The sequence below is a fragment of the Alexandromys fortis genome, unplaced genomic scaffold (genome assembly GCF_014885135.2).
Source record: "Alexandromys fortis isolate MF-2015 unplaced genomic scaffold, M_Fortis_MF-2015_v1.1 scaffold_119, whole genome shotgun sequence".
NCBI classification, from domain to species: Eukaryota; Metazoa; Chordata; class Mammalia; order Rodentia; family Cricetidae; genus Alexandromys; species Alexandromys fortis.
The window spans coordinates 4555963-4576416 of NW_026067991.1; the positions used below are offsets into that span (position 1 = coordinate 4555963).

The 20454-nt window shown below is 44.3% G+C and overlaps 2 protein-coding genes across 2 annotated transcripts in view; one reads left to right on the top strand and one right to left on the bottom strand.

The window, feature by feature from the left end:
• Mylk (myosin light chain kinase) overlaps window positions 1–20454 on the top strand; it is a 246954-nt gene that overhangs the window by 27996 nt on the left and 198504 nt on the right. The window lies entirely within an intron of this gene.
• LOC126512147 (cyclin-dependent kinase 2-associated protein 1-like) lies at window positions 6922–8025 on the bottom strand. The gene has a single exon (XM_050159705.1). It carries the CDS (start codon window positions 7789–7791, stop codon window positions 7447–7449), a length of 345 nt encoding a protein of 114 aa, XP_050015662.1. The 5' UTR covers window positions 7792–8025; the 3' UTR covers window positions 6922–7446.

A 20454-nucleotide genomic window follows, 5' to 3' on the forward strand; every position in this document is an offset into this window, starting at 1 on the left:
TTATCTTGATTATGTTAGTTGAGGTGGCAACTTGATTATGTTAGTTCAGTAGCGTGCCCACTGTGGGGGTGAGGATTCTGGATTGGATAAAGTGAAGAAAGTGAGCATAGAACAATAATTATTCATGCGTCCCTTCCTCTGCGTTCCGGGCTATGGATGTAATATGACCAGCTCCCTCAAGCTCCCACCACTGGGACTTCTGTGATGGACTGGAACCTGGAACCGTGAGCTGAAAGCTGAAATAAACTCTTTCCCTCCCATGTTACCTAGAATGTTTTTTTATCACAGCAACAGGAAATGAAACTAAGACAAGTAGGTTTTGGGGGTTCTAACTCAAGTCCACATGTGTCATATCTCCCTGTGTTAAATCATTGCGTATGTGTACGGTATTTGTGCTCCTCTAGCCCCGTACCTCTGGGGCCATTTCCCCAGTCCTCATTTAAACAGTCTCTAGATTTTACTCTGTGTTGTTTAAGGAATAATAACAGGAAGAAAAAGTATGCATGTTGAGAGACACTCGATTTTCAGGACATTTTTGATCCATTAGTTGACTGGATTTGAAGATGTGCATAGAGAGAGCCAACTATAAGTAACTATGTGGATCTTAAGAGAATTCTAAAACTGTCCTTGCTCTGTCCCTGCATAGCAGGTATGGGAGAAGTTCCTGTGACTGACAGGGTACCTCAGGCTTGACCCAGATGTGGGTGATGTGTGAAAGTAACTGTTTAGATGCGGTTGTGGGCTGAACTCAGAGTGTAACCTAGGAAGTTTGTGGGAGTAAGGAGGGGAAGTGCCTCCTAAAGGACTCCAAGGAGAATATGAGATTAGTTGAGGTTCATCGAATCCTTTTGTTGCTTACCGAAGAGGCATATTTGGAGGGATAAACCCCTCATGTAGAACTGAGCATCCCAGCCTTGTTGCCATAGTAACAGTGCTCAAACAGGCTCACAACCCAAAAAACACCAGGTCCGAGGGATTCTGTTGAAGCCGTGGTTGTTCCACAGAGGTCCTGGCTATTGTGTTCTTCCTGACAAAGGGACAAGGGCTTTCAATAGCTTCCTTCCTCTCTTCAGCCATGGGGCCACTGCTTTGTGCTTTTTCTTTTTCATTCTCCCTGGACTGAAGTGGCCTTTTTAAGGGTACCTCCCTACAGACAAAGCTAATCGGTATTTAAAGAAGCATCTTTGTCAGATCCTTTTTCTTTCTTGGCTTTCTGGAACTTAGCAGACTCTGCAAAGACAGCCATCTTCTCCCCATTCCAGTCAGAACATGAACCTGTTTGCAGTGAGCTACACCCTCCCTTGCCCTTGCAAGCACTCCTCTTGCCCCGTTTCCTGGCCTATATTACTTCGGACATGGCTATCCTTTCTACCTCATGGAGGAAGGGGGGAAAGAGCCCTTACATTGAAGCTAACTTGTGGGACCTAGTCATTTGTCATGGTCACTTGGCACACCTGGCTTCTTAAAACAGAACTCAAGTTTCAATGACATGATAAGAGACAGTTGCTCCTTCCAGTCTGACTTCATTGCTTCAGGTACCATCAACATCAGTGGCTCCCCTTTACTCTAATAGTCTGCTTTCTAGACCTTGTCCTGCTTTAACTCAAGAGCTCCTGAGCCTTGAGATACTGGATTGTCAATAGTGAGGTGATGAGGCATGTTTATATTTTGTCATTACCCTTGGCCATCAGTCATGTTCCATGGCACGTCACAGCATGCTATAAGAGCTCCCAGTCCTCTTGGCTTGGTATCAGTGTGTGTGACATCTGCCATACCAGAGTCAGCTGCTTCCCGGGAGCCAACTGAATCTGTGTTAGACATGATCCTGCCTTAAGACACTTGCACCCCAGTGATGGAGTGGCTCTAGAATGTAAATTCCTCCCAGGAGGGTCCTTTGTTCTTTATTTTGTTAAGGAATCCCCAGTGCTTACCACAGTGACTGGCATTTAGATATTTAATCAAAATGTACTGAGAGCATGAATGAGCATATACAGTGTCCACAGAGAAGGTCAAGTGGGGGAAGAGGACATTGAGTAGGGAAGCTGGGAGGTGAAATACTGGTGCAGGAAACCAACAGGCCAGTTGAATTGCTCGATGCTTTAAAATTTGTTGAGACTTTCAGTGTTGCCTTTGCGGCCTTACCTTTGAAAACACTTCCTGTTTTAAAATAATAGTGTATATATTTTAATCATCAAACACAGGTTCTATAAATGTGTGTGAGATCAAGCTTTTCTGCCCATCGTAAGAAATTTGTGTTTTCACCTAAATAATTGTGAGACTGAGTTAAACTGAGCAGAATTAGGCTGATTCTGAGCTATTGTTTGGGGACTACAGTTGCTGACATACTGTTCCTAAAATCAATGCCAGTTTAGATTTTTATCTCAGTTGGCTTATTATGTAGAGATAATAATAATCTCTTTCCTGATTAACTACTTATTAAAGCCTATTTTATCTAATATTAACTTAGCTCTTTGATGGTTAGTTTTTGCCCTACATATTTTCACAGTCATTTCTTTTAAATGTCTTTGTGTGTTTTAGCTTCATCTTGTGAAGAATATATAGTGAAGTATTATATATATTATAAATAAAACGTATATAATTTGTTCACGGGTGAATATGGTCTATTATTGTGATTTGTGATAGAGTTGGAGTAGCTATAACAGGGGTGTGTGAATATGGAAGAACTGCTGCTGATGTCACAGGAAACAATCTATCATAACCTTGTACCAGAAGGTTCCAAAAATTTAAGGTCTCTTGTCATTCCCTGATCAATATTTAGATTAGCTACATGTTTTAACTCTTGATACAACCTAGAATCACTAGAAAAGAGTCTCAGCTGAGCAATTAACTAGATCAGGTTGCTTCGTAGTCATGCCTTTGAGAAATTGTTTTGGTTATTTACTGACCCAGCCCATTGTGGGCAGCACCATTCCCAAGGCTGAGTCCTACACTGTACAGGAGTCTTGCGAGACAGCAAGCAGACAGCATGGGTGCTTTTCTTTTGTTCTTAACTGTGGAAGTGATGTGACTAGTTGCCTGAGTTCCTGCCTTGACTTTCCCAAAATGGTCTGTAATCTGGAATTGTAAGCTAAGATAAACTTCTCCCCAAGTTTGCTTTTGATCAGGACATTTTTTCCACAGCAACAGAAAACTAGCTAAACCCAATGACTTAACTGATTTCTATCTTAGAAGCTTTCGAGAAGCAGTGTTATATCCTCCCCATGATGCTTCAGTCTCCCTGACCCGTAGCATTCTGTTCTGTTCTGTTCTCTTCTGTTCTTCTATTCTGTTCTGTTCTGTTCTGTTCTTCTGTTCTTCTGTTCTGTTCTGTTCTGTTCTGTTCTGTTCTGTTCTTCTGTTCTGTTCTTCTGTTCTGTTCTTCTGTTCTGTTCTGTTCTGTTCTTCTGTTCTGTTCTGTTCTTCTGTTCTGTTCTGTTCTGTTCTGTTCTGTTCTGTTCTTCTGTTCTGTTCTGTTCTGTTCTTCTGTTCTGTTCTGTTCTGTTCTGTTCTTCTGTTCTTCTGTTCTGTTCTACTCTACTCTACTCTACTCTACTCTATTCTATTCTATTCTATTTGTTCTTTTTTAAAACAATCTTATTTTTTATTTTACATGCCGATCCCAGTTCCACGTTTCTCCCCACCTTTCCCCTATCTTCCCCCCACATCTACTCCTCAGAGAGGGTGAGGCCTCCCATGGGGAGTCCGCAAAGTCTGTTACATCACGTTGAGGCAGGACCAAGGCCCTCCCGGATGTATCTAGGCTGAGCCTAGACCTGTAGCATTCTAGCATACTAGGTGGTATATAACAACAGGAGTGAGGAGGTTAACAAAGGAGTGTGTGGGTGGAAAGGAAACTGTGGCAGGAGGTGGCGCTGACTCACTGAAGGCGCGTGAGTAGAGAGAGAGGTGAGAAATGGGGTGGACAGAGCAGCAGGTCTAATTGTGGGTCTTTAAGAGCCCAACCAGGAGGCAGAGAGAGTGGGGGAAGGGGGACAGAAAAGAAATGGTTGAAGATATGAGGCAGGAAGAGCTAAGCTATTATTTAGCTTCTTTTGAGTAAATGGCAGGAGAGAGATTTACAGAAATGTTTGTATGTGATACATCTTAGAAATACGTACGCATCCCTGCTAGATTACTAGTGGAAAGATAGCATCATGGTTTTAAATGTAAATTAATTTCACATCCCCTTACTTGCCATTTAGCAAACATTAATTAAGCCAACTGGAATTTTCTTTTCCTGCTCTTTCTTAGCCTTTAGAACTTCCAGTGCCATCAGGTCCACGCCATTTAAGGAAGAAGATGTCCTGTAGTGTCCCTGACAAGTCCTGCCCAGGACCTTTTGAATTTAAGAGTCCACCACCCTAAATGGGAAGCAGCTACCTTGTCCCAGAGACCTGCTAACATGAAGAGTTGTATTCTGTTGGTATCTGCCTGCATGTGACTGGTTCTCTCTTAGATATTCAACTGTATTATGGCTCTATCACATGATTGACATCTCTACCATGTGTCCTTATGTCGGAAGACTCTGTATCTTTTAAGCACCTGGGTCTGGTTCAGACCAGTTTTTACAGGTTTTCTTATTCTCTTTGTTGTTTTCTGTGTATCCCAACTAGAGCAATCGAACCATGAATCGAAATTGAATTGTAGATTTCTGGGAGAGGTTTATCTAATAAATCTATCATGTGTAGATGGTTCTTGATTTTACAGTGATTTGAGTTAGGAACTTTTGACTTTACTATTATGTTAAAGGAATACATATTTAGTTCAAACCATACCTAAACTTTTAGTGTTGATGTTTTCTAATTCCAACATGTGATGGGACAAGTCAAGAACCAGATTTACTTTTTGGTACTGATTTCTAAATGTTGGATCAGGCTTATATTTTTAGGATAAATCTTTTATGGTAATGAAGTATTTATAAAAATTGTTGAGTTTAATTTGATATTATTTTGATATAATTTTATATGAGGGATGTTAGCTTGTTTCCTTTTTTTATACTTCTAAACATTTATTTGTGTGCATGTGTGTGACATGGCACTCTTGTGAAAGTCAGGGGACAAGCTTTAAGAGTCAGTTTTCTCCTCCCACCATGTGAGTTCTGGGGATTAAACTTGAGTAAGTAGACTCGGCACCAGCCCCATAACCCATAAAGCCAGCTCATTAGCCATGATCTCCCATTTCTTATTATTTCTTTATCCGATTTTCATATTAAGTAATGTTTGTCTCATGACATTTCTTTAGTTCATACTAAAGAATTTAATGTTGTTTGACAGATGATATTTTTAAAGAAACTTGTCTATCTTATCTGTTGCCAAGTTGTGATCATGGAGTCAGTCATAATGTAGCAGGTACCCCACCCCTGCTCATGGCTACAGTTGCTGAATGTCCACAGTGAGTCCAGAAATTTTAAATGAGGGATTCAGCTTACGTCAGTGTTAAATGGTATACTCTTCTAAGTAGCATGATGAAATTTCATCCTATCCAGCTCTGTCCTTTTGTCCAGAATATCATTGCTCAATCCTATCTGCCTACTAATCATTTAGGGACCATTTCAGTTATCTTGTACATATCATGTACATACAGTTATTTTGGGGTGCTTGTATCCAAGCAACCTATAATTTAGTTAAGGATGATCCTAAAATGTGAACATTGTTATATTTGTTCTGTTGTATTATTTGTAAGCAATTAATCTCTTATTGTGCCTAATTAGTAAATTAAGCTTTATCATAGAAGTGCATATATAGGGAAAAAGTGTTTACAGAATTTGTTACTCTCTGACATCCACTTGGGGTGAATAAGGGAAGAGCACTCTATTTCTTCTGTATCTGTAGGATCTGTACTAGTGTCTCTTCTTTCATTCCTGAGATTTGTAGTTTCTGTTATCTGTTTTTCCTGACCAGCATGGCTACACATTCATCAACTTTATTGATCTCTTCATAAATCAAATTTTTGTTTAGCTTTCTTTATTTCTCCTTTCAATTTTATTGATTTCTGCCATTATTATTTCCTTCCTCATGATGGATTTGGGGTTAGTTTGCCTTTTTTTCCAAGTTTCCTAAAGTGAAAGCTTAGAACACTGATTTGATACAGGTATTTAATACTAAATCTAATTACAAGATTTCTTTTTAGGCTCTTGCAATTCTCACATTTAATATCATGTGTTTTCAAGTTCTTTCACTTTGAATTTCTTTTTTTGTAGACAAGTCTCGTCTTATAGCCCAGGCTGGCATCATATTCATAGTCATCCTACTTCAGCTTCTCAAGTGCTAGGTTACAGGTGTGCACCACCATGCCCAGTCAATCTAAAATGTTTCTAAGATCCCTTGTGGCTTCTTTTGAACTAGGGGTTCTGCAGAAGTATACTGTTTTGCTGTGGTACAATGGTTTGTAGTCTGCCAATTGTATTTTAATAAAATGCTGATTGGGTAGTAGCCAGGCAGGTAGTATAGGTGGGACAACCAGACAGGAAGTAGAGGCAGGAAATGAGAACAGAATTCTGGAAAGAGGAAAGCTTTGTCTGCAGTCCTGTCCTGGCCACAGAGCAAGCAAGATGTAACCGCCTCACTGAAAAGGTACCAAGCCATGTGGCTAACATAGACAAGAATAATGGACTAATATAAGTTATAAGAGTTATTAAGAAGCCTGAGCTAATGGGCCAATCAGTTTATAGTTAATGTAGACCTCTGTGTGATTTCTTTGGGATTTAACAATTGCGGGAACTGGGCATTACAGAAAACTCAGTCAACACTGTTTGATTTCTATTTTAGGAACTTTTTTTTTTTGTTAATGAAAATAAGCTTTATTACATCAAGTAATAAATACAAAGATGCAACAGTTGCAGTCGTTGTCTTCCAGATGTTGTGACCGTCTCACAGTAAACACGGAACTGAGATCCACAGTCTCAGGATGGACATTCGCAGGGCGCGTGGCAGGTTGGGTAGATTGCTTTCTTCTGTATTTATAACTTGTGCATGTTTAAGATTGACTTCAAAGCACTCAGTCATGCAAAGGCTTAAGCAGAGCAGCTCTGTGAAACAGGGTCTACACTGTCCACAGGCAGGCCAGCTACTAAGCAGATGTGCTGTGGTCTGCACTCAAGTCCTCAGAGGCAGGTGAGCTCATGGAAAGGAAGTCAACTGGGGTGAGGCGAATGGCAAGTGTATCCAAAGGGAGATTTTAAAGGGGACACTGGGATTTGGGGGCAAACAATAGCTTGCTGTGAAGTGGCTTCACAAACATCTTTCAAATCAATGCTTGGGAAGAAAAAAAGAGCTGGATGATTTCTAACTACTTAGAATGCACACCGTCAGTAACTGCAAAATGTCTTCCCAGTCTTCTGGATGTGGGTTCAGAGCTTAATGACCACGGCAGGAAAACCACTGCCATTTTGAACAAAGCCTCTCATCTCCACAGGGTAGCGAGATGGGCCTTCAGACTGGCCAGGGGCTAGGACCTGGCATTACGTTCCGTTTCGGCCAAGCACTCCCGAACCAGGCTTCGGGCATGAATGATGCCTCGTTTTAGTCTCTCCATGGCGCTCTTGCTCCCTGCATACGTGGGTCTGATCTCTTTCCCCAACTCTTCAATGATGGCCAGCAGCTCTCCGTATTTACTCTGAGGCACCTGGCTATTTCCAGTTCCCTGGGTGTAGCCTAGTGATGGTGGCCCATAGTCACTCAGCAGCTGGCGATACTGGGAGGATGTCGCCATACTAGTAGAAGGCGAGTGGACACTTCCGGCATTGAGGGCGGCGGCGGGCATGTGCGCGGTCAAGTTCGGCTTGTACGACATCCCCGCGGGCGGCGGGCGCTCCGGGCAGAGCCGGGCCAGGCCGCGAGCGCGGCGGCGAGGCCGAGGCCGAGGCCCGGGCCGGGCGTCCCCGCGTCCCCGCGCCCGTCCGAGCGCCCAGCGGGCGCCCGCGCACTTTTTGTTGTCGCCGGCTCGGGCCGCGCCGAAAAATGTGGCCGTCCCTCACCCTGCCGCCGCCGCAGTAGATCACCCATCCATCGGGCGTGCGGCGCAGGGGCGGCCCTAGGAACTTTTCATGTACAATTTTGTTGACCCTGCTGACTTAATTTCATCTTTTTTTCAGAGGACATTAGTATGTTGGATATCTCTCTCTCTCTCTCTCTCTCTCTCTCTCTCTCTCTCTCTCTCTCTCTCTCTCTCTCTCTCTCTCTCTCTCCCTCTCTCTCTTTGATTCAGTTTGTTCAGTGGCCCAGAATCTGGATTAATTGATGAATGTTACATGTGAACATGAGAAGAATGTGTATTTGGTGTTTGTGAACCAGGGATCTAGTCATTGGGTTGAAACAGTGTGCAGATCATCTGATGTTTTCCTGTTCCCTGTATACTTGGTTCATCACTACTGAGGAGGAGTACTGGGGCCTTCAATTATAGCAGTGGATTTTTCTAGCTCTCCTTTTAGTTTTAAGGGTTTTTGAATAAAGTATTTTGGAAATCTATGTTCAGTGTTTTCATGTTTTTGAGGGTTATTCTTTCTTCAGTGAACTGACATATTGTGAAGTGATTGTCTTTATTCCTGGCAGTGTTCTTTCTTCTGAGCTCCTTTGGTGTCAGTGTAGCTTTTTGTGTCTTATTTAATTAGTGCTTGCATTTATACCCTCAAAGAAGCTTTTATTGTAGATAGTATATAATTGGGTCTTTCTTTTTTCAAATCCCATTTAAATTAGTGTTAGACTATTTATGTGATATAATTACTAATATGATTGGGATAAAATGTCATCCATCTTTATTTGTTTAATCTTTCTTTGCTTTTATCTTCTCTTTCTACCTGATGTAATATTATTTGAGAGGATTTTTTGTTTCACTTTGTCACCACCATTTTTATTACTTATACTTATTTAGAATATATGGTTTGCTTTAGAACATCTGGTACTGTGCTGTTGTCCGCAAATGTTCATTTTTCCCCCTCATTCCTTTGTTTCTCTGCTCTTCAGTGGAGAGTGGAGACATTGGGTGTGGACTTATCTCTGAAGTCATTGAGTTTGATTCCTCGGCTGTGTTGCGTGTGCTGGTTGATCTGCTGGAAACAGTGAGTGGACTGCTGGCTGCCTGAGCTGGGAGACTTGGGGAGGTGGGGAGCAACAGTGAGCACAGACTTTCTCTCTCGGGGATGAGGGTGCTCTGGAATTTACCAAGGTGGTGGTTGCACAGCCCTGTGATGATAGCAGGAAAATCCTACTGTTTAGTATAGATTCCATGGCATGTGAATTTCTTCCCGTAAGGTTGTTTGTATATTTATTTGTTTACTTTTAGCCTTACATTTGGAGGCTACATTGGCCAAAAAAAAAAAAAAATAAGTAAAAGTAAAAAACTTCGTAGAAATCAGAGGGAGAGACATCTTCCCGATGGTGCTAAAGAACTAGGAACAGAAATAGTTTTGAAGGAAATGTTGCTGCAATGGACAGTAATATGGAAATCTTTGATCTGGTCATTAACAACGAAATAGCATTACTGGATAGTGCCAGTGTCCAGTGACTCAGGTACCCCAGGATAAAAGCAGAAAGGAGCTCAAATACCAGAGAAAACTCAAAGCAGTGACATGACTTGGAAGGATTTTATCTGTTAAGTCCAATAACTATAAATCATATTTTATCTGTCATAATTAAAACCCAATGAGTGTTAAAGACACAAACTAAGAACACCTTACTACTTGATAGAGCCATTTTCTAACACCTATAATCTTGCACCATCTCCACTGTATGGCTGATACTGCTGGCTCTGGGAGGCGCTCTGGTGTTAGCCATCTGGAGCAGATGTGGTTCTTCTGTGTCTCGAGTTGTGAGCCTGTCAGTGCACTGACTGTTTAGAGAGCAGTGTATCCATTACCCTAAGACAGAAGATTCTTCTCTGGTGAATCAAGTCGAGACCTGAATTAGCTCCTTACAATGTACCCCTCTCCTTTATTTCTTAACTCTTGGGCCATCAAAACCCTTTCCAGGTGCCTTAGGTCATTTGTCTGCCATGGGCATGTGCTGACACCTTTCTCCTTTTCAGAGTATAACAGGGACTTTGTAGAGAGACAAAGCAGTAATTGTAAAATATCTCCTGTGGCGTGCTCCCATAGTTAGCCCCAGACTTTCTGGATAGGTGGTTATCAGATTCAGCACACCAGAGTCGTAGGAGAACTTGCTGATGCCCAGGTCTACCGTAAAGGTTTCAGTTAAGCGGCTCTGAAGTGGACCCAGGAATTTTCAAGGCTAACAAGTTCCTACCCAGACGATGCTAACTGGGAACTGACCACAGTCTGAGGACCGTCGAGGCCAAATAGCTTCTTCGCTAATACACTAGAGTAGAACTTTGGTGTCCCAGCTGCACCCTCTTCTCGATGTATATCGAAATCAAAGTGGGGATAGGCGTGTTTTCTTTCCTTGGGCATGTCTGTAGCTCACTGTTGTTCAGCTTTCTGCCCAGTGATGCCTGACAGGATCCTTCCTCCTCAGACAGACAATATGTACTTTACCACCAGCAGAAGGACATGGCAGAAACCTGGCACCTTGTTCCTCCAGTGCTCCCCGGAGCAGACATTCTTGTGGTCACTGCCGTCAACTCCCAGTGAAGGTTTAATTGGTACTTAAGAGCGGTGTTAGGAGAGGTCCGCTAATTACCCATTCCTTTTCCAGTGCTGCTTTGCAGGATGCTTTAGCATCATAGCAAAGTATTCTTTCTAATGAATGTTCTGTTTAATGTAGGTAATTGGATCCCCTTCCCTTTGTCCTCAGTTCATTAAGACGGTCCATCCCACCACACATTCAATGCCCTCTGACGTCTTTGATCACCACCTTCTCCTCTCTTCCCACCCCCAGGATGGATAGTGATAGCCGTACAGTTTTCTTTTGAGAACCATGAGGTTTGTATTAGCTTCCAGACCTCTGCCCCAATACTGAAGCAATGGCCTTTGAAATGGCCGTGCTTTTGTATTTCGATGCTTTCTTAAAACAGATGCTGATATTAAAAGAGACCACCTGGTAAATACTTCTCTCTAAAAGTCCAGTGGTTTTCAGCTCACTCTTGTCCTGTAGAGAGGCCTTTAGGAGTTCACACTGGACTGCCCGTTTTCCCATTCCTCTCACCCTTTTTGTAGCAGGAGAATTATGTGACCCCCTCCTTTTCTCTTTTCTACCAAATATTAGGAAACTCGGGAATAGATAAAATTCTTAGTAGAGCTGAAAGATTAGCTTAGGATGCGCTTTTCTACAATTATCTTCAAATAATCAGTAGCATTATTTTATGTTTTTTTGTGACTTCGAGTCCTTTGAAATCAGAAGTGTGAAATGCCCATGGAACAGGAAATTATGATTATGGGATGATGTAGGAATGACGGAGCATCCAGGAGCCTGGTACACACAGTGTTTGGGATTGTGGTCCTGAGGATAGATGGGAGAAATTGTGTGCTTAGAGGCATCTCCAGCTGTCAGATCATGGAAAATGACTAGCGAGGATGATACCAGCTCTGCATGTCCTGGAAGAGGATCTAAGGTCAGGGAACTAAGAGTTCTTAAACAGCAGGTGAGCCGGGCTCCACCTTTGTCTTTGAGTTCAAAGTCTGACTTAACACACGAGAGAAGCAGAAATACCCATCCTGACTCAGCTCCTCTTGGTCCTGTGGCCAAACAGGACAAGGCTGGTGCTTCCCATCACATAGGCAGAGCATCTAGTCAGGAGACTGAAATCGGCCGAGAAGTCCACCCATCCATCACATTCCTCTAAGAGCCTAGTTAGTCCCCTTTCCTCTTTAGAGAGTGCCTCAAAGTGGGAAGAAAACCAGCATGCTAGTGAAGGAGCCCTCTGGGCCTCCTGCATGCTCTGTTCTATTAAGGGACTTCATAAAGACCCTTCACTCTGTGACCTCCTGGCTGGTATGCCATGGTGAGGGCTCGTTTTCCTTTAGGTTTGCCCTTCATAAAGTAGCATGCCTCAGGAAAGACAGAAACAAGTTACCAAGGGCAAAGCCGAAGACTCTGGGAGAAATGGATTCCCCAAAGCTATTCGTTTCCCTCTTAATGTAAAACTTGCCTCCAGAGGGAGCAAGAAAGGAGAAGGGAGACTCTCAGTGCCTGAGTGGTGGACTCGGTGGGCTGCCCTAATGTGAATCTAGAGAAACAAAGGATACAGGCCCAGTCCGCCTGAGGGCCGCTTGTCTCTAGGCCATCTTTTTCCATCGTGTATTTTCTTTTAGCTGTCAGCCCTTCTTTCTGTGTCACCCCAACCTGGCCCCTGATTACCCAGGCAACTTCCTCAGAAGTTGTCTTCGCGGCCTCTTGCCTGCATGGAGGCTGCTCCCAAAGCCCTTCTCCCACACCCCTGCCAGACCCTCTCTCCAGACCCGTCAACCTGACCAGAACACTGCCATCGGTCTTCCTTGGCGAGGAAGGCATCTCGCTCTGGCTCCTCTCGGGACTGTTGTTTCTGAACTCCATTTGTAATGCCTCGCTTCTTGTCACCAGGGAGACTCTCTTGAGAACGGCGCGGCTCCTAGCTGCTCTCACACGGACGGACGGGTCTGGCTCTGGTTTATTTGTGTTTCCTTTCTCCTCCTCTTCTCTATCCCACCCAGGTGGCTTGGGTTGCCTGCCTGTGCTGCAGTTCAGAGCAGCTCCCGGGGCTCGCAGGGCAGGAAGCAGTCCTCCAGGCCCCTTCCTGGCCCTCCAGCCCAGTTACCACAACAGACCACAGGGAAGACGCTGGTGAGTCTGCAGGGCTTGAGTTCTGCTGCTGACCATCCAGCCTCAGGAGCCAGGAGAGCTACAGAGGGGGATTGCATCTTCGTGGTTCCCCAGGAGATCCTTTCTGTGACAGGCTGCTTGGTCAGCTCCCTGGACAGGTGAGGGTCAAGCGAGGCTTTAGAATTACGTGTTGGCCTTGGCTCAGCTGGTAGAATGCTAGACCTGGTGAGTCCATGGGAGCCGTCATTGGGACTAGCCAGAAAAAAGTTTAAAGGCTTGCAGGGACAGGGTGAGGTGGGGGGGGGGCGGGGCTTCTAGCTTCTGCTAGAGACTGTTCATGCCTTGTGAGGGTGCCCTTCTGATGAACGCTGCCTGCTTTTGAGTTCTCCTTGGCTTCTGTAGGAAGTAGACCTCCTTGGTTTGGGGGCTGCAGTAGGACCCTGTTACTGAGCCCATAACGACAACTGGTTCTGTGGGGCCGAGCTGTTCTAGGTCTCGCCTGTGAGCTCCCACGGGCATGACTTTGCAAATGTGCCGGCTTTCTGTTTAGGGAGAAAGCTCTTGTAGTAACAGATGCAGAGAATGCCTGTTGAATGCAGAGGCTGCCTTTTGTGGGCAATCGTACAATAGTAAATATTCTCAGGTTTCAAAACTGTGGGTCACCCTCTGGTATTTTGTGGGCATAACTTGTATTACGTACATGCTTTAATCTCTGTTCTTTTCACTCGTGGGGGAAATGACATTAACGATGAAAACTACGTCTGCCTCCTTCACCTTCAAACCACAGTAGAATATGCTTCATTGTCAGCTCTCTTCCTTATGAGAGCATGCGTCTTTTCTGGGACGTTGTTTCTTGCTAGCTAGTATTCAGAAGTGGAGTTTAGTCATCTCTCTATGAGGTAGGCATCCTCTCTGAACCCTGTCATAAAGCCTTAATGGGCTCCTTTATGCGCTTCACGTCGCCTTGCTCTTTTGCATTGCTCTTTACAGGGAAGTTCATGGTTCCAGTGGGTTATTTGTCTATGGGTGGTCCTTGTAGTAAATGGCTTTCTCTTGGGGCTGCATCTCAGAAGTCTGCTTAGGGCCATTATCAATAGCGTAACCATCCCTATGAGAAACTGAGTCCTTTTTTTCAAAAAAAAAAAAAGAGTATAAATAAAGATAACACAACCTGACACTTATTCGTTCATTCGATGAGTCTTTCTTTTGTGGTGAGAGGGTCAAAATTCCTGCTCTGATGAACTTCTCATTTTGTTGGGAGAAGCAGGCAGCAGCTTTAAAGTACAGAGGAGAACAGAGCAGTAGAACAAGGCAGAGAGAGAAAGCGAGAGAGAGAGAGAGAGAGAGAGAGAGAGAGAGAGCGCACGCAAGAGAGTGTATGTTTGTTTTATGTAGGATGGCCAAGTAGAACACTGTTTCTGTGGAAGGTGACCTAGAAGCAAAGAGAATGAAGTAAAAGCATGGCTCTTTGGTGATCTGGACTGAGAACTCGATTCAAGCGAAGAACTTGGCAATTGTGACCAAGATGGTGCTGGAATCAATTAGTGTGGGTGGAGGAGCAGCAAGTTGGCCAGCGACAGCAGAGGGGTGAAGCAGAGCTGAACAGGAAGTGGATTTTGACAGTGGGCATGGCATTGATACCTTTCGGGTATTTACCTGTTTCCTCTATGCCCAAGAGACCATGATCCTTCTCACCACTCTCTTCGTACTTTGGGCTGCTTGTGTCTGATTTGGTTCTTTCCTTCTGCTCTTCTTCTTACTAGGTTGGCAGTTGAACAATGGTAAGGACTTTGGATTTTATTCTGTGTGTAGTGGACAGCCCCTGGAGGGTGTTGTGTGGGGTGTGATGGTATCTGACTGCTTCCTGGGGCTCAGCTATTCAGGAAGAGAATGGAAAAGGAAACAGGTGGCAGGCTCTGCCGTGGTCTGTAAGCATGATGTTGGTAGGCAGTGGCCTTAAAGTGATCAGATGGAGAACCGGTTGAAGTAAATTCTGGGTAAGAGGCAGGGTGCAAAAGATCTGACCACAGGGTTGAAGATGAGGCCTTTGCCAGGGAAGAAACTGCTGCGTGAGAAACCGCCACTGGAGAAACATCTGGCTGGAGAGATGGGAAATTCTGCTGTGATCTCTTAGGAAAATGAGTGGTGTCCTGCAGGCCTCTGGCTGTGACATTCTGGGGATCAATGGGAAAGCCGTGTGAGTATGGGAAATCCTTGCTTATGTGTAAATCTACAAGTCTGGATTAGGTGATAACTATCTAGGAAGTGAGCCTTTTAGGGTCCAGGAAGAGAAAGGAGGAGGAAAAGGGGAGAGTGCAGTATCCTAGAAATCAAGGACAGAAAGACTGTGAAGTGATGATGATGATGATGATAGTGATAGTGATAGCTGTGCCAGTGCACCGTGATGCATCCTAACTCCTAGAAACTGGCAATGATGCCGTCTGGGTGTAATGAGGCCATATCTTCTCTATTAGACTGGAAACTCATTGAGGACAGGACTCATCCACTCTTCTTTCTGTGCTTGAAGCCACTCATGGCTGTAACTTTGTTTTTGGCTGTGACTGGAGTCTGCTCCACCCTGTGGAAGTTGAGGCAGGTGAGGAGCCACTTTTCAAGTGCTAGTTCTTAGGAACTTTTCTATTCCTTGGCATTCAGTAGCACAGGTGGTACCTGCTGATGTCCTTATGCTCAAGCAGGCTTCTGAGGCAGGGCCCTTTAACTTCAAAGTATGTTAATAGTTCTTTTGTAAGATTGGGAAGTTGTGATTCTTTAGCCCTTGGCACTAAGCAGTTGTCTTTAAAGCTTCCTCAATTTGGGATTTCCCCCCAAGTCTTTGTTTATATAAAAGTCTCTTTTAAGAAGATGAGCATCGCCAATGCTTACAGTAAGAATTTAAAAAAAAATTATCATTAATCCTAAGTGACTTTTCTTTTAAACCAGTGTTAGCACCTAGGTGGTGCTCCCAGGAGAGGTGGTGCCCCCAGGCGAGGTGGGCTCCCCTTGTCTGTTTCAACTTAACTACATCTCAACTCTGTTGTATGAGACCCAAAGTGACTCTGCTTGTCCTATCTATTTGGGGAGTAGACGTGTGTGTGTGTGTGTGTGTGTGTGTGTGTGTGTGTGTGTGTGTGTGTTGGAGAAAGGGGTGGAGGGGAGATAGTGATGACAAGGAAGAACCGGAAGAGTTTGGAATTGCCTTAACTGAGTAGAAGGGGTTGGATGGCAGAAAAGATGGAAGGAACAGGAAAGGGTGTGCAGGTATCAGACTCCCAATTTAAGAAACCATCCACCTCTGTGATCATAGGGCTCCAACCTGAGGATAGGGGATGGAGAAAAATAGTGATGGGCATTTTGAATGCCCAGTTGGTGCAGTCTGGGGTTTTTCACTTTCTGTGCAGTATGTGTGGTCCCGTGTGTGGTTGAAGAAGCATAGAGAAGCCCTTTCTGGCCTCCCTTGGAGGTACTTCTCTCATAACCATGAGTTGTGGCCTTAGCAAGAGCAAAGCCCAATGGGACCTGTGTTTAGGAAGGAGTTCTATGGGGTACTTTGGGTCAGCTGTGACTTCCTCCTTTGATCATTATTAGTGTGTATCCAGGAGAGTGACATGGGCCCAGGGAGCTGGCCGTTTCTGACTGGAGGCAGTACCCGTAGCAGAACAGTCTTAGAGACGCCTGCAGTTTGGAGCTCATTTAACAAAAGACCACAGACTGGGAGACTTACACTTACTTGGAGGCTGGGAGTCAAAGGGCTGCATCTTGTGAGGACCCCCTTTCTGCATCATCTCATGCTGGAAGACAGATAGGCAAGAGATCATAAGACCCAGCATTCAACTCACTTTTACAGCAAACCTGTTTCCAAAATATGAGCCCACTTACGTCTGACAGATGCCTCACCACCCAGTCTTCTGCAAAAAGTCCTCCATCTCAACACTCAAGTCAGAATTTGGGTTCTAACACTTTTGGGGGACATACTCAACCATTAAATTCCTGAGAACTGGGCAAACTGGAAATTAATTTAAATAAGGTTTCCTGGCATTTAGGAGACGGGGATAAAATTTGGGTCTAATTCTTTCTCTCTTCCATGGGTGTGGCGAGACCAGAGAACTCATAGGACCTCAAGAAAGGACAGCCATATTTTCTGATTGAAATGTTTATGAGTGCTTTGAAGAGACGGAAGAGCATCTTGGCATAACGAGGGCCACCAGTTGAGATTCCTCTATGAACAAAGAAGACCATTGGTGTGGAATGAGGGCCCCCTCAGAGCTCAAACTGATAATAAGCTTCCAGGCCCAGGGTTCAGCCCCTGGAGTTTTCCTTGGAACCAAGTTATAAACTTTTCCAGACGACCCTGATCATGAGGCCTGATAAAGTTCAATCTTACTGCTAAAATTATGTCAGCGTTAAAGCTGCTTTTGTTCATTTGCCATCCATTAAAGCCCTCACAGATTAATTAGTTTTCAAAAGAAAGAAAACTATGCTAAAGTTCTGCAAGTAACTCATGACCAGATGTTAAAGGCTCTGGATTTTAAAGCCATGCTTAAAAGTATTGTAAGCAGTAAAAGCTAAAAATAAAGCTAAAACATTGAAAGGATGAATAATAGCAAAGCATTTTACATCACGTGCTTTCCTGGATTATTTTGTTTATTTTTGAACAAGAACCATAAGTTATAGTTTAATCTTAGATGCTGAGACCTACATGGACCCAATTTTGTAGTTTGTGTGGGTGAGCCATAAGAGAAATCAAGAACATGCCTGATGGGGAAAACTGTGAAAATCTCCGGTGGCTTAGCTGAGTGTCCATGGTCACCTGTGAATCAAAGCTCAGCCTCCCCATGGATCCTCAGCTATAAATGTGTGACGGTGGTGGTGAAGGCAGAGGAGATGCTCATGTCCCATGTCTGAGGGACTTGGGGAACCACTGGCAACTTCCACATCCTTCAGTCTCCCACCAAGTTACCTGGAGTGCGTGAAAACAGTATTGGGAATTTCATAGAATTGCCTCGGACTCTCCTCTGTCTGCCTCCCAGTGCTGGATGTGAGTCTGGCAGTGTCTACTTCCCCTGCAGCTGTCCTCCCACATCTGGGTGGTGGTGGTTCTCAGCCAGATTTGCTAGAAGTATGTGGGCTGCATTACTTCTTCTGCTCTACTGCCCTAGCCAGTGTCCTCTAGTCTTCACCCATGTCATACCCTCAGGACACGTACCCTTCTTTTTTTGTGGAGCGGGGGTTATTGGAAGATGTCTGAATGAGAATTTTGTAGGTGGACTTTTCTTTCCCATCCACCAGTTTTCAGATTACCTACATGGAGACTCATTATTAATTATAAATTCTTGACCAATAGCTCAGGCTTATTACTAACTAACTCTTATATCTTAAATTAACCCATTTATATTAATCTACATTCTGACACATGGCATTACCTCTCTTTCATCTTGTACTTCCTGTTTTCTCTCCATGTCTTGTTGATGACTCCTCTTTGTTCTTAGTCTGGTTTTCCCACCTAACCTTATCCTGTTCATCTGGTGGCCAGTCAGCTTCTTTATTAAACCAGTCACAGATAATATCACAGTGTACAGAAGGATTATTCCACAGTACAGTCTTTACTTAGAGGGAAACTCTCCTGTCTGGTGGAATGAATGAGTGAACCAGGAGGACAGATGTCTCCAGCAAGAGAATTTAACAGGAAACCTTCAAATTAAAAAGATTAACCTTCCTTAGAAAGAAACCTCACCAAAACCTCAAAAGGAAATTTGGATTAAAATCAAGATAAGAATCAATAGGGATTTTTAGAGTCATTGGGTTAGCTTTTTTTTTTTCTTTTTTCTTTTTTCTTTTTTAATAAGCTAAACATGGACAGGATGTGATGGGGTTGCTGATTTTTCTAAGTTAAAGATCAGAGAAAGGAAGTTTATTTTGCTCCTATCTTTTCTATAGGCCATTTTCAACAACTATAAAGAGAATGGGAATTCACCTGCTTGCAAAGGAGTTAATCTGCCAGTTTCATGCTTTCTGGCAGGAGAGGAGACTTGTGGGTTAGAGATAAAGCACTTTATGCTTAACAACAAAAACAGCTAGAGCATCAGCATTTTCTTACTCTGGTTCTTTGGGTTCTAACCACTGGGGGGGGGGAGGCTAGTGTCTAACTGGAGTTTGTCTCTCTCCCTCTTCTGAGCTGTTGAGTGCACAAGTATTCTTGAAAAGCAAGCCTGGAACAAAGGCCATGAGTGCCTCTGTGGGTAAGAGGTGCAGAATTGTGAGACCCAGGGAGAAGGGTCTTTGAAATGTATCAGCAATAGAAAAGGAGAGGATGTGAGTGTTTATGCACTTGCTGTGTAAGCAGTACCAGCCAGAGGACGTCTCTTCCTTTGTCTCATCAAAGATCTTAAGCAATCTCCACAGCACTGCTGCGTTGTTAAGGAGGAGCTGGTGAGTAGGGACAATAAAGTACAAAGCACTGGAGCAGGGGTAGCAAACATTGAATTAGATGCTGATCAAGTAATTCTCCCAATAAGATTTGCAGGCTGAGGAAAGGAAAACTCAGTGAGGGGTGGAGCTGGGATTCCAGGGTGTGCATTTAACTGCTGTGCCGCTGTGTTCTTTTTTCCATCCTCAGGGTCATGGTATGTGTGCGGATGGTGTGGAAGGACACGGTGTGAAATAGGAATCGTTGAAGGGACTGTGTTTAGTCTGAAGAAGATTGAGGATAAATGAGAACGATCTTCAAAGAGTGACTTTTTTTATTTACTTTTGGTGGTTGCAGGAGACCTTGATACAGTGAGGATATGTCATGATTCCATAAATAGCAGACTGTCTATGGTATGGGAAGGGGGGACTTGTGCGAAAAGAGCCTCATTTGTGCGTGATTTTCTTGGTCGTTCATCCATGTATGGATGACCTAACTGGGATCTGTCTAGATCCCCATAATAAACACCTCTGTTTCTCCTCTCTAGAGGAGAGCTAGGTGATAAGGGATGTGTTCTAGACCTTGCCCCTGGCCTCTGTTGATGCCCCTTATGGTCAGACAGTTGTCCCTGTCCTCTGTTAATGTCCCTTATGGTCAGACAGAACTCCTTTGTGTCTCATTGCTGGGGTGTCTAGTCCCTGCTTCAGAGTGTAGAGGAGTGTAAACCAGGTGCTGAGGTTCCTGGTATCTCAAGTTGCTCTTAGGGGACCCACAGGATATTGACCAAGTCCTACCTTGGACTTTGTTGAGGTTGGGCCCATCCCTTCTGCCATCTCTATTCCCCATGCACACCCCAGACCACTGTTGCCCAGTTAGGAAAGACAGGATTCCTTTGCTGGGTGGGAGGCAGCGTTAGGTCTCCTAACTGTGTCTGTGGCCCTGTGATTCACTCTTTCCTTGTCAAATGGCCTGAATTCCAGAAAGCCACTAGTAACAGGTGGCAGGGCCCAGGCTCTCTGTAATGACCTGGCTGTGCCCCTGGAAGCCCGCTGGTTTGGGGTGGCCTTAGTCACCCTAGCAAATCTAGGTGAAAGGCTGGCACTAGACCCTGGAGTGGCTGATAGAGGAGTTTGGGGAGCTGTGAGCAATAGGCGCAGTGGCAGCTGCCTTCAGATCTGTTCCACTTGGCCAGCGTGGTCCTCTGGTGAATGGGAACGGCTCCCCAAATGTGGTCTTAATTAGCTTGTGCATTTCTTTAAACACATCCATCTTTATCAAAGGGGCTTAAAAAGCGCTGCTTAGACTGGCGTAAAGGGCACAGTCAAGAGCTGATCCTGAAGTCATGTCTCCGCTCTCCCAGAG

Excerpts from the sequence above, each read along its gene's own strand:
- LOC126512147 (XM_050159705.1), bottom strand. The coding sequence starts at position 7,791 with ATGTCGTACAAGCCGAACTTGACCGCGCACATGCCCGCCGCCGCCCTC.